Source organism: Megascapheus bottae, chromosome 26, assembly GCF_031878675.1.
Source record: "Megascapheus bottae isolate mThoBot1 chromosome 26, mThoBot2.hap1, whole genome shotgun sequence".
Taxonomy (NCBI): Eukaryota; Metazoa; Chordata; class Mammalia; order Rodentia; family Geomyidae; genus Megascapheus; species Megascapheus bottae.
Window position 1 is genome coordinate 1859061 of NC_143534.1, and position 13035 is coordinate 1872095.

The following is a 13035-nucleotide window of genomic DNA, read 5'->3' on the forward strand; positions in this document are numbered from 1 at the left end:
CAAACTCCATAGACTTTAGAGCGAAGCATCCATAAGCCCCAAATCAGAACTTTCAAACCTTGAAAATTCTGAGTGCATGAGGACCTTTAAGGTCTGTTATTGTTAGTAATCTCTCACTACTATTAGTATGACTACCTCTTCTACTACCACTGTTACTATGGGGCAAGGGCAGGATTTTCTGAAAGAAAACTAGTTACAGTAATATAATGTGCTCTTTCTCACATGGTTCGCAAAGGAGTCTGATCTCTCACTTCAAGAACACAGGACTCTCAATCCTTCTGCTTCAGCCTCGCTAGTACAGAGATTGTGTGTCCCACCATTACTGGCCCAACACCATTATATTATGCTATAATTCAGTTTTCAAGTTCCTAATGTTATTCTTTTAAAATAGACTTGCAAATAAGTTATTAGAACATACCAATATGTACTTTCAAGTTGATTAAGGCTTATCAACTATATTTGGTTTCAAGCAGTTACATCACTTTATAATTAAATTAGTAAAGAGAAACAACTATGGTACACATGTCCAGGTACCTGCAAAACCTGACAGGTCAGTAGGAAGTGATGAACCACTCGAGCTCTCAGGAGCTGCTTAATATTAAAGCGCTGCTGCGGGTGCTCAGCCCGGATGAGGACTTCCAGTGCAGCGAGCAGAGTTCCCCACGCTCCTTGCTGAGAAAAAGAACACACCCATCAAAACACAGCTACTGAAAACCAAGCCACAGGCTTTTCAGGAGACTTGCAATGTAGCAGTCTGACTTCAATATCAAAGATTAAATTTATCTGAGAAAAAACTTTGAAATTCCCTATTTTTTAATTTTAATGAGTCCTTTCTAAATATTTTGTATTAAATTATTAAATCTAATACTGTAATATCATAGAGTGTCTTAGTACATATATTCTATCTATGCCATTTATAATTATGTCATATATAAATCTTTTCAAGAGGTAAATTATGTGTATGTATGTGTGGGTGTGTATATATATATATATATTTTTTTTTTTTTTCCAGACCTGGGGCTTGAACTCAGAACCTGGGCACTGTCTCTGGGCCTGTTTTGCTCAAGGCTAGCACTCCACCACCTGAGTCAGAGTGCCACTTCTTTTTTCTGTTTATGTGGTACTGAGAAATTGAGCCCAGGGCTTCAGGTATGCTAGGCAAGGTGAATTATCTTGAGGGGCAAAAGAAACACTCATTAGGGCTGGGAGTTTGGTAGAGTGCTTGCCTGGCATAAACAAAGACATGGGCTTGATTCCTCAGTGCCACATACATAGAAAAAGCCAGAAGTGGTGCTGTGACTCAAGTGGTAGAGTTACAGCCTTAAGAAAGCCCAAGGACAGTATTCAGGCCCTGAGTTCAAGCCCCAAGGCTAGCAAAAAAAAAAAAAAAAAAAAGAAAAGAAACATGTCATCCATGTATTGTTCTTGAATAATTTGTTCAGAGTGATGTTACTAAAAATGCATAAATTACAATGCTAATTCACATATACACAGTATTGACCAAATTATTTCAGAACCAACTCTGTATTTTCAGATTAACTTGTGATTAGTCCCAAACCACAGATTCTCTGAACAATTACAATTTGCAAAGAAAATTATTTTCTTCCCTCTAGTATATTACCATCAAATTTTTATTAATGATAGATTTAAGTAATTTAAGTTTTTGTTTTGCAACTTGTTAGGACTTATAAATCTTTAATGACTATTGCCAAATTTGGGAATATTCAATTTTTAATTGATTTTGTTTGATAATGTTGTTATATTCTAAATAATTCTAGACATTCTAGGTTTTTTGATGATGTTGTTGTTTTGTTTCGTTTTTTGCAAAAGACACCTGGTAAGGCCAGACCAAAAGAATTCTGGAAGTAAAGGTTGGTGATGGTTGTTCAACACTGTGAATACATCTAATGCTTCTGAATTATACTCTTGTAAATTCTGTGCCATTAGACTCTCCCACAATAATCTGAAAGAAAAGCTATGATCACATGCCTCTGCTTTACTCCATATCTTCCAGTCGAGCAACAACTGTTCTAATAGCTGAACATCTTGGATAATAGCCATGGAGTCAATGTCCAACTTGAATTCCCCATTCTCATTGATGTAGATGATGACTTCACCGCAGCAACCTTCCAGAAGGGTCTGTGGAAAATCGGCATTCATATAAAATGCAGTAATAACTAATTAACTAACTAATTCAGAAAATATTAAGCTTTCAATCCAAGCACTATAATATTATATTCAAAGGAAAACTAGTAAATGACTGAACATTACACACAGCAGCTTTATTTTGCAAAACAATTAAATAAATAACTATCCTAAACTTTCAAGTACTTTTAAATGATTACTCAGTTCCAAACATAGCACTTCTTGTTTTTGCAGTGCTGGAGATTGAACTCTGTGTCTTTCCCATGCTAGGCAAGCACTCTACCACTGAGGTATATATCCCTCATTTTCTGAGTCTCAGTGCAGGTGTTACTAATGAGTGACCTTGTATCAGACTTTGATCTCTCCCTCTGATCGGTCTCCATCCCTACAAAATCAAGTAATAGGAAGACATTTTCTGCACAAGTATTAAAACACAAACCATTTCTACAAGACTTTGAGACAGGGTGAGAATGACTGCAGAGAAACCATGAGAATCAACTTTATGAGGGCTTACCTTCAAAATGTGAAAGCCAACAATGCATTTCTGTTTGATTAACACCTGATGAATCATAGAAAGGCCGTTACAATTTTCTAGTTCATGTACTCTCTGTTGGTTGTATCTAATTAGAGACAGTATCACTCGCAGTGCCAATGCTTGAGTCTCTTCATAGCCACTGAGTTCAACAACCTAAGCAAAAGTGGAAATAATTTTCTTCTAATCTGTTAACAGTAAAACCTTAACCATATTAAATTATCAGTTTCTACAAACTTTTGTGTGTATGTGTGCAAGTCCCCTTGAAATGTTGTTGCTGTTCCTGAGCTGTTTTTTTCAAGCCTAGCTCTCCTAGCTCTAGCAACACCTCTATTTTGGGCTTTTTTGGGTAGTTACTGAAGATGAGAGTCTCACAGACTTTCTGCCTCATCTGGTTTAGAACTGCAGTCCTCGGATCTCAGCCTCCTGACTAGCTAGGGTTACAGGAGTGAGCCACCAGCCCCTGGCTGAACATTTATTTTTAATACTATTTAAGAACTGTAAATAAACAAAACTGAAAGTCAGGCAAAAATTCTATGTGTGTTAGTCTTTTACTACAAATGAACTAAGACAACTTTAACAACGTTAGAACTCAAAAGCACTTTATTCCTAGTGATCTGAAATGCGAGCATAGTGTCCCATGTTTCAACAGTAAATTAGAAAACAGGCTCTGCCATCAAGTGCTGTGGTGACAGAAGGAGGCAAGACATCTGATGCTTACCCTCTTGGGGACACCAGTCTAGCAAACAGGTAAATCAAATAATAGTCCCATACTGTGCCTTGAACTTTAAGTTCCATCATTTCCAACACCTGCTGTGTGTTAGGAACACATGTATAACTATGATAGAGGGGAAAGAAGACAGCAGGAGCACACGATCTGTTTCTGATCCCTCTGTTCTGCTGTTTGGGAGATGGCCAAATGGTCAGAGAGCCAAAGTCTTCTGGGGAAAGCAAGAACGAGGGTGGAGGAGGGTAAAGGCCTATGGAGCTCAGGGTATAGCTAAGAAAGCAGTGGGTTTTTTCTGGCTGTAGATCACACTCAAAGAGGCAGGCTCTGCCGGTCAGGATTTTAAGGAAACTAAATCCTATTATCTAGTTTCTTACAACCATTTTTTCTTCCAAAGGCAATTTAAAATCGTATCATTTAATAGCTCATGTTCCAAATTACTTTTGTGAATAACAGAAAACTTCTAAAATCTTTAACCATCTGTGACAGAAGGCTCAATATCATCTTTACTATATGACTTTGGTCTTCAAAGTTTAATATAGTTGACTACAGCTTTTTTTTTTTTATAATCCCCTAGTAGTCCTTTAGAAGAAGCAAGTAACCCCTCTGTGGGCAAATGTGAAACCAGGATGCTTACCCTGGCGAAGAGAAATACAAATGCACCCACTCCACCGATCTCATGCAGGATGCCCTGGAGAGTCTGGCACTCAGTAGGCTGGAGGGCCTTCAGCTGAGGAGGTTCTAGTAAGACACTCTGGACTTCTTTTGAGCTGAAGGGTCTTTGAGAAAGCTGGGCTTTTGCTTGACCTTTGAGTCTAATCACTGGCTCATAGATTGTGTACTGAGCAGGGCAGTAAGTTGTATACACAACAGAAAGACTTTCCTGAAAGACAAATATTTTCCTTCAGTACAAAGCTTAAAAGGTGAGCTACAAGCTAGCAAATAAATATTTGAAAATGAAGAACCCAAACTACTTTTGTCTGTTTTGTTTTTTTTTTTAAAGATAACTTATACACTAAAAAGGACACACAGAAGCAGGCTACTTCCCACTAAGGGGGAAGTCACAGCTTCACTGAGCTGTGACTAATGAAGGAAAGCATGGCTGAGAAGGGCGCAGCTCTGATCAGTTCAGAATATACATGAACTCATACTTACCACTACTACCAGCTACAGCTAGGTCTTCTGCCATACTCAATATATACCAGAAACTGTTCTAAAGAGTTAGAAACACAGGAACCTGCCAAATGGCTGTGGCTCGTGCCTGTTATACTACCTACTCAGGAGGCTGAGACTTGAGGATAATGGTTCAATGCCAGGCCAAGCAGGAAATTCGGTGACACTTGTCTCTAACTGACTATGACTCAAGTGGTAGAGCACTAGCCTTGAGAGAGGAAAAAAAAAATCAGGGACAGTACCCAGGTCCTGAGTTCAGGACTGGCACAAGGAAAAAAGAGGAAAGGAAGAGGAAGAGGAGGAGGAGGTGGAGGAAGAAGAGGAGGAGAAAGAGGAGGAGGAGGAGGAGGAGGAAAAGAAATATAGGAATTCTGCATCACTTTACTCACATTTTTTGCTTTAGGTTTTCTCAGAGTCTGGTTACCCACTTAGAAACTAGATCTATTATAAAATGCCACACTGTCAGCACAGGAAAATAAAATTAGTAGCCCTTGCTCTCCTATGCAGAAAGCAGTTTCAACCAGTATCTAATGTGGCTTGAGCATCTCTGAAATACTTCAAAAGATAAATTATGGGTCAGGTGAGTCATATCCATAATTCCAGCTACTTGGGAGACAAAAAGCTAGAAGGAGGTCTGTTGGCTTTGCAGTCTGAGGCTGGCCAAGACAAAAATTTAGCAAGATCCCACTTGAAAGAACAAGTGAGGCATGGTGGTGTGTGCCTGTAAGTCCAGCTGTGAGGAACAATGAGGCAGGAAGACCACAACTGACATTTTCAGGAAAAATAAAGTATTCTTCAGAAAACAAAACAAATTGGAAAATGAGATAAAACTGTTTCCGGAACAAATGATTTTTTGGTGTGTAAACTTGGTGCTTCCGTGTCCCTAAAGCAAAAGCTCTCAAACCATGGCTCCCAACCAGGATCACGGGCATCATCTAGGAGTTTGTTATGAAGGAAAGGTCGGGGGCCCGTGTGAGATCTACCCATTTAGAGGTTTAGGCACAGCAGCGTACATTAACACAAACCCTTGGGGTGACAGGGATGGGAACTCAAGCAGAAACCATTTCCCTAAGCACAGTCTCAGTGAGGAGCATGGAGCTGATGTCACCTGGCCACCGCAGGCCTGAGGACTACAGACCTCCTGGCAGCCCTACCCCGCTCAATAACCGCTACTACTCCTCACACACCATTTCCACACACTCCTTAGGGAGCAAAGCAATCTCTGTTTAATAAAAAGATTGTATTATTAATCTCAGGGCTTAGGTTCTGCAGTTGGTAAGTGGATTTTTTTTCTCTGTTTTTTCTAACTTTATCATGTCTGTAGTAGGACACAATAGTACCACAATGTAAAAAAGCAATAGAGAGGGCCGGGAGTTTGGCCTAGTGGTTAAAGTGCTTGCCTAGCATGCACAAAGACCTGGGTTTGATTCCTCCGTACCACATACATACAAAAAAAAAAGCTGGAAGTGGTGCTGAGGCTCAAGTGGTAGAGCTCTAGCCTTGAGAAAGTCCAAGGACAGTGCTCAGGCCCTGAGCTCAAGCCCAGGACTGGAAAAAGAAAAAAAAAAAAAAAGCAATAGAGATGTTCATACTAGCAAAATTAGTAATACTGTGGATTTTTTGATGGTTTGTTTGTTGGCCAGTCCCAGAGCTTGAATTTAGGGCTTGGGTGCCGTTCTTAAGCTTTTGTGCTCAATGCTGGAATTCTACCACTTGAGCCACAGCTCCACTTCTACTTTTTTGGTGATTAATTGAAGATAAAGAGTCTCATGGACTTTCCTGCCTAAAATGGCTTCAAACTGTGATCCTCAAATCTCAGCCTCTTGAGTAGCTAGGATTACAGGCCTAGATCATCAGTACTTGGTAAAACTAGGCAATATTCCTAGTTTTCATATATATTAAAGAATAAGATATCTAAGACCTGAAATACATGTGATTAACACTAGTATTACAACTGAATATTATTGTTTATTGCTAACTATATACTATTATAACTGAATATTAGTATGTATTTTTAAGAATGGATAAGAAATACAATGAATACATTTTTAGTACATTGGACCAAAAGTCTCTTATTTTCACTTATAAACACTTTTCCTGAATGATGAATTAAACTTATTTAATTACTAGAGAAATATAATTCTAAGGAAAAGGGAATTAAATTTAAAGCATGAGATAAATTTTGTCAGAGGACCAAAGTGTTTCAAAATTTTTCATGGAAAAAAAATCTATGAAATGAAAATGCTAAAAAAAATGGAAAACTTTATAAATCTAATTCATTGGTTATTACATATTTCAATGCACAATTCAATGCACATATAAACTTACTATAAAGTTACCTAACTGCCAAACAATTCTATTACTAGAACTTTCTCCTAATGATAAACTAATAACACTCTACTTGCTGCTAATACATATAATAAGGTTAAAAACTTATAGACTTAACACTTACAATTAAGAGGCCAAGGTCCACATGTTTCTTGGTCATAAACAGCTCTCTGACTTTCTCACACTGCAGTATGTCTTTATTAATGTACCTGGAGTAGTCTACAGTGGGTTTGCCATATTTACATGGCATTACCGATGTGTGGTTGGGTCCACAAGCATAAAGGTAAAAGGCTTCTTGTGAACCAATCTTAGCTCCTGAATAGCAAAACAAACCAAAAAAAAAAAAAAAAAGCCAGTTACTGAAAGCACTCCAAGTACAATTTCTCACAAGAATGGAAGGAAAATGAAGGGGTTTTACAAGCTTCTTTCAGTTCTTCACTATTCTGATAAAACTGCTAAGAGCTCAATTTTCAAATTAGTATAACAAGACACCAATTCTAATTTCCTCATTATGATATGATTTAATATGGGGGGAAATATCTCCACATCATATATCCACTGTAAGATATAGCTGGGTTAGAAAAGTATTTGTTCCAAGGGAAAATATATACCATTGAAGAGGAGCAAATTTCCCAGATCCCATTTTCCAGCCATTTGCAAAAATTCTTCTTGGGATGACAAACAATGGCCAATCATGCAGAAGGTCTTGTTGCTATCAGACGATAAGCTTGTTTTTCTTGGAAGTATAAAATCCAAAATGACATCAGACTTCCTAAATAAAAGCAAAGTTAAGTCAATGACTTCAGGGAGTATTAGCACTGAGGAATGATTGGGTAATGAACAAGTTTTCTCATTTTGGTACTGGATGGTTCGAACGGGTGGCACAGGAGGCTGAACCTCCTGGTTGGAGGTGCTGGTGGTCCACAAGCCACGGGGCATGGTGCAGAAGAAACGGCTAGAGACCCCACAACAGGCCATAGTGAGAGGACCATAGATACCTGCTGCAAGTTGCCTCTGTCTTGTGTAACTTCCCAGACAACCTCTCCCTAATTTTACCAAAAAGTTGTGCATTTTGGCAAACAATGCCTAATGTGTCATATTCTCCAGGATCTGATTCTCTCCTAGAATCAGAGGATCAATATCTCCAAGTTGTACCCAGGCGAGCCACTGAGAGGCAAGGGCTTCTGCATTTTACCTTCTCAGTGCTAAAGACTACAGAGATTTTGATAAATCTCTTTTTTCTTCATGGATAAAGGCTAATTAGAAATGCAAAAAAAGTAAAGGCACCAGAAAAGGTAAAGGAAGGCTTTTTCATAGACACACAAACCCTCAGAGGCCTGTGTCACCTAGTGCAATGGCTGAGCACAGACTTTTCCCCTATTTTGGGTGAAGGTAATGAAGGTTACCTATTAAGGTAAATTCTGCAGTCTGTGCGATGAAAACCTAGACTACTCTAACGTGGTTAAACCCCTATTGAATAGGTTAACTTTCTACATACCTACTTCAAACGTTTAAGGCTATTCCATGCTTACAAGGTAAATTCAGCTATCTTAACAGGATTTTTGTTTCCAGTACTGGGGTTTGAACTCGGGGTTTCATACTCCTCTGGCTTGTGCTCTGCCACTTCAGCCATGCCTCAAGCTGACATTTACCAGTTATTTTATTTTATACACAAGTGATACATAGAAAAAAAAACTATTGTGATTTACGTTTCTATGTTAAAACACAGTAAATTTTGCATGGTTTTCTGTATTTGCTTCAGAAACACTAATGGGCTAAACTTAAAATTGTAGCTGAGATCAGTAAGTATTTTCTATAACTGCTTCCTACCTCTGCCCAGAGACCCAGATGGAGACCTTCCCATGAACACTCTTCTTCCCCTGTGGCTGCTGCAGGTAGGTGAGAACTAAATGCTGCCATTTGCTCAAAAGGAAAGTATTTTCCTGTGATTCAGCTTGTGCTAGTAAAACAGCTTTAGTATCATCGTTTGAGTCCATGCATATGCTACAGAAAAAGAGAAAGGTGCAGAGTGAAAACATGGAAAATTCTCACCTCAGTACTGAACACACACTACAGAAGTTACAACCCTCACCGTGAAGGTGACTTTTAAAGCCTCTTCTCTTTCAAAGTAAGCAAACTGAAAAGGCAAACATAATTTGTTCTGTTTGGTTACTAAGTTTATTATCATCTCAATTTATAAACTAAAATAAATGAAGCTCATTGTCTGGTGTTGATAATTTAGAAATCAGTTGTAATGCCATTGCTATTTTAGAAATTGCAATATAATAATGGTTCATAAATAAATGATAAATACCTCAGTGGCAGAATGTATTAAAAATCTAGACTACTTTGGAGATTACTGATAGCATATAAATGAAAAGCATCTGATGCCATTTACAACATTTAGAAAGCCATTCCTAAATGTCACATTTGGTTTATAGAGACTTATACAAATAGGATCAGTGTTCATATCTAATACAAATGTTAGAATATTGACATCATGTAGGATTTATAGATTTTTGAGTAAAATAGTATACAAAGTGATATTAATAACTGTTAAGAATACATCTTCTGGGGCTGGGAGTTTGGCCTAGTGGTAGAGTGCTTGCCTAGCATACACGAAGACCCGGGTTCGATTCCTCGGTACCATATACATAGCAAAAAGCCGGAAGTGGTGCTGAGGCTCAAGTGGTAGAGTGCTAGCCTTGAAAAAGTCCAAGGACAGTGCTCAAGCCCTGAGCCCAAGCCCAGGACTGGCAAAAAAAAAAAAAAAAACATCTTTTTTTCAAATAAGTTTTTTTTGTGATGCCCTTTATTAGAAGATTTCACATTTTGATGTCTCCTATATAAATGATTTGCATCTACGGTCTATTTGTGAGCAGTTGAGGTCATCAATACCGAAAAGTCAAAGTGCCCCTGCGAGGACTGGCCCACACTTGAATCATCAGCGCTTTGGACCCCAGGGAAGTCAAATGAACACAGCCTTCTTCTATTAGTCTTTCCCCAGGGTCTACAGACTCGGCACCCTCTGTTACACTGCTCTCTATGAGAAAGAAGAAACAAAACAAAGCATTAGAATGGTCAACAAAATCGATGGCAAAAACTGAGCACAGCTACGTGATAGTGGTTCACACTTGATCCCAGCTACTCAGGAGACTGAAATACAAGGATTACAGCTTGACAGCAGCCCACGCAGGAGAGTCCAGGAGACTCTTACCGTCAATTAATCATACACACACACACACATTCCCGCACACACGCAGTAGTAGAGCTATGGTTCATATGGGCAGAGTGCTAGCCTTGAGAAAAAAGCTCAGGGACGGCACTCCAGTCCTGAGTTCAAGCCTCAAGACCAGCATGCATGTGCGTGTGGAACACATATACATATACACACACATTATCAAGCGTTTTTAAATGTGTAATAACGGAAGGTAACTACAGGCATGACCACGGTATCATTGTGGTCACCTACCGCCATCCGCATAGGGCCTGTTGTCAGTTGGACTGGGTCTCCATTACGTCACTGACCTTGGCTCAGGGATCACACACCCACCGTGTCACGCCTCATATTACCCACAGAACACTCTTAGCATTTTCAGAATGGCATGATCCCTAAAACTCCTTTTAGAAAAATGGTCGTGCTTGAATGTAGCCATTATTTAGACTCTCCAGTGAGTGTTCTCTGAACACTTGGCTTATCTTTAAGTATGGACAGCCAGAATATTTACCTTACATGTTGTATAGTTTCAGAACTCTCATGAATAGGTAACAAGACTCAATCCACAAAAGAAGGCTTCATAACCACCTGAAACACTCCCAACTATCTGCTGAGATCTTTTAAAAGTGCATCATCCTAGAGTAACTCATGAAGGTATGCAAGTACTATGCCATGCTAATAATATGGAAAGTACCTAAAGAAAACTTAGACCCCAAATACGGCTATCAGATGAAAATACTCACCATATCAGCCCTGACGGTGAAGACCAGATACTGGGGAGAGCCCTAGGTTCTAAAACAGGTTCCAATGATGGGTGAGATTTGTGGAATGAAGACTTACGGTGGACTGAGCTTCCATGTATATATAAACCCCAACTCTGTCCCATCCATCATTTTATTTAATCCATATTCCCTAATAATTACCCTATTCACTTTCTTCTTACCACCATAAATCACTTTGTATGTACATGCATATGTGTGTACACACGTCCATGCATGTTTCTGTTGGTGGAATCTCAGACCTCACATAGGCTAGACAAGCATTCTACCACTGAATTTGACCCACAGTTTCTAGTCCCTATGGTCACAGAAGAACAAGATGCAGTATCAAGACAACACGATAATTCCTCAGCTAGAGAACATAGAAATGTACTTATCTCTACCTCCAGAGAATGGCTGAGATATGTAAACATTCAGTGACAGGTACTGGAAGAACAAGACCACTAGTGCAAAGCACAGAAGGAGAATGAGATAAAAAAAGAAAAAGGAAAAAAGACAGAATGGGGAGTGGCCAGCAGGGGCCCGGGAAACTCAGCAGAGGGAAGAGGTCTTACTCAGGGTTTCCTCTTTCCCTAACACCAGGAGCCTCCCCAGTCCAACGACAGGACCAGGAAACAAGGCAAGAAACGTGGCTGACTACGCCAGCAGCAGTTACATGTCCACACAATGAAGTACAAGAGGAAATGGAGACTCTGAGGCTGTCTGAAAACCTACATTGGAGTAATTCAGAACCTGTTATCATGAAGATCGTGATGGAAGGTATGCCAGTTAGAACAGCGCCATGTCGTCTTTAGGCTCAACCAGAACTGTAATCGGAAAACCAGATAGTACAAATCATATATCTATCATACCTGTTCCATCGAAACTACTGTCCTGTAAAACCAACCATTTGCTCTTTTTCTTCCTTTTCTTTCCTCTTTCTGAAGGACTCTCAGGCTCATGGACACATTCCACATTAAACCACAGAGAAACACTGAAACCTTCAGACAGATGTGGCCAGCAGTTCTGCCCCAGCAACGGCAAGTGGACTGGGGCTATGTGCCAAGAGGAAAGGAGACGATGGGGAAAACCTTCTCTGCCAACTTCTTTCCTGCCCTGGGAAATGCGTGCTCGTCTCAATAAGCCCATGGCTTTATTGTTCAGAATCCCAGGACACTTTTGTGATGAGACACCATTGCTTAAACTAGAAGTGTACATCAAAGGGAAGGTCAGATACTGGGAAGGACCCATGGCAACATCATTTTCCACAATTCTCAAAATACCCAGAAGAAGAATTTCCTAGAGAAAAATAAAAACAAATTATATTTTATAAACATGTAACCAAGAACATAATTTTGAAATGAAAGCTTTCCGTAAAAATACAAATATAGCTAGGCGGGGTGGCTCACACCTGTAATCCTAGCTACTCCGGAGACTGAGATCTGAGGATTGTGGTTCAAAGCCAGCCCAGGCACTAAAGACAGGGAGACTCTTATCTCCAATTAATCACTAAAAAATGGGGATGTGGGGCTGTGGCTCAAGGGATTGGGCAGTAGCCTTGAGCTGAAGAGCTCAAGGACAGCACCCAGGCCCTGAGTTCAAGCCCCATGACCTACTCCCCTGCCCCTCCCTCCAAAATACAAAGCATACTGGGGCCGGGAGTTTGACCTAGTGGTAGAGTGCTTGCCTAGCATGCACAAAGACCAAGGTTCCCATCCTCAGTATTACATACATAGAAAAAGCCAATAGTGGTGCTGTGGCTCAAATGGTAGAGCGCTAACCTTGAAAAAGACTAAGGATAATGCAACATCACTTGAGTTCAAGCCCCAGGACTGGTAAAAAAAAAAAAAAAAAAAATACCCGGGGCCGGGAGTTTGGCCTAGTGGTTAAAGTGCTTGCCTAGCATGCATGAAGACCCGGGTTCGATTCCTCGGTACCACATACATAGAAAAGCCGGAAGTGGTGCTGAGGCTCAAGTGGTAGAGCTCTAGCCTTGAGAAAGTCCAAGGACTGGGCTCAGGCCCTGAGCTCAAACCCAGCACTAGCAAAAAAAAAAAAATACCCACACAAATTAACATTCTGTTGGTTGACATCTTTTAATTTTTCACTCTTGTTTAAAATATGAAACAAATACATCCTTTTTTTCATTTCGATA

General features: G+C 39.8%; 1 protein-coding gene across 1 annotated transcript in view; it reads right to left on the reverse strand.

Moving 5' to 3' along the window:
• Lyst (lysosomal trafficking regulator) overlaps positions 1–13035 on the reverse strand; it is a 96887-nt gene that overhangs the window by 57658 nt on the left and 26194 nt on the right. Inside the window, exons 11-19 of the mRNA XM_090318768.1 lie at positions 11753–12179; positions 9804–9948; positions 8736–8909; positions 7517–7677; positions 7030–7220; positions 4042–4287; positions 2660–2833; positions 1990–2139; positions 535–672 (exon numbers count right to left, since the gene is read on the reverse strand). Of these exons, the coding sequence (XP_090174894.1) occupies positions 535–672; positions 1990–2139; positions 2660–2833; positions 4042–4287; positions 7030–7220; positions 7517–7677; positions 8736–8909; positions 9804–9948; positions 11753–12179 (1806 nt within the window). The remainder of the gene's footprint in view (positions 1–534; positions 673–1989; positions 2140–2659; positions 2834–4041; positions 4288–7029; positions 7221–7516; positions 7678–8735; positions 8910–9803; positions 9949–11752; positions 12180–13035) is intronic.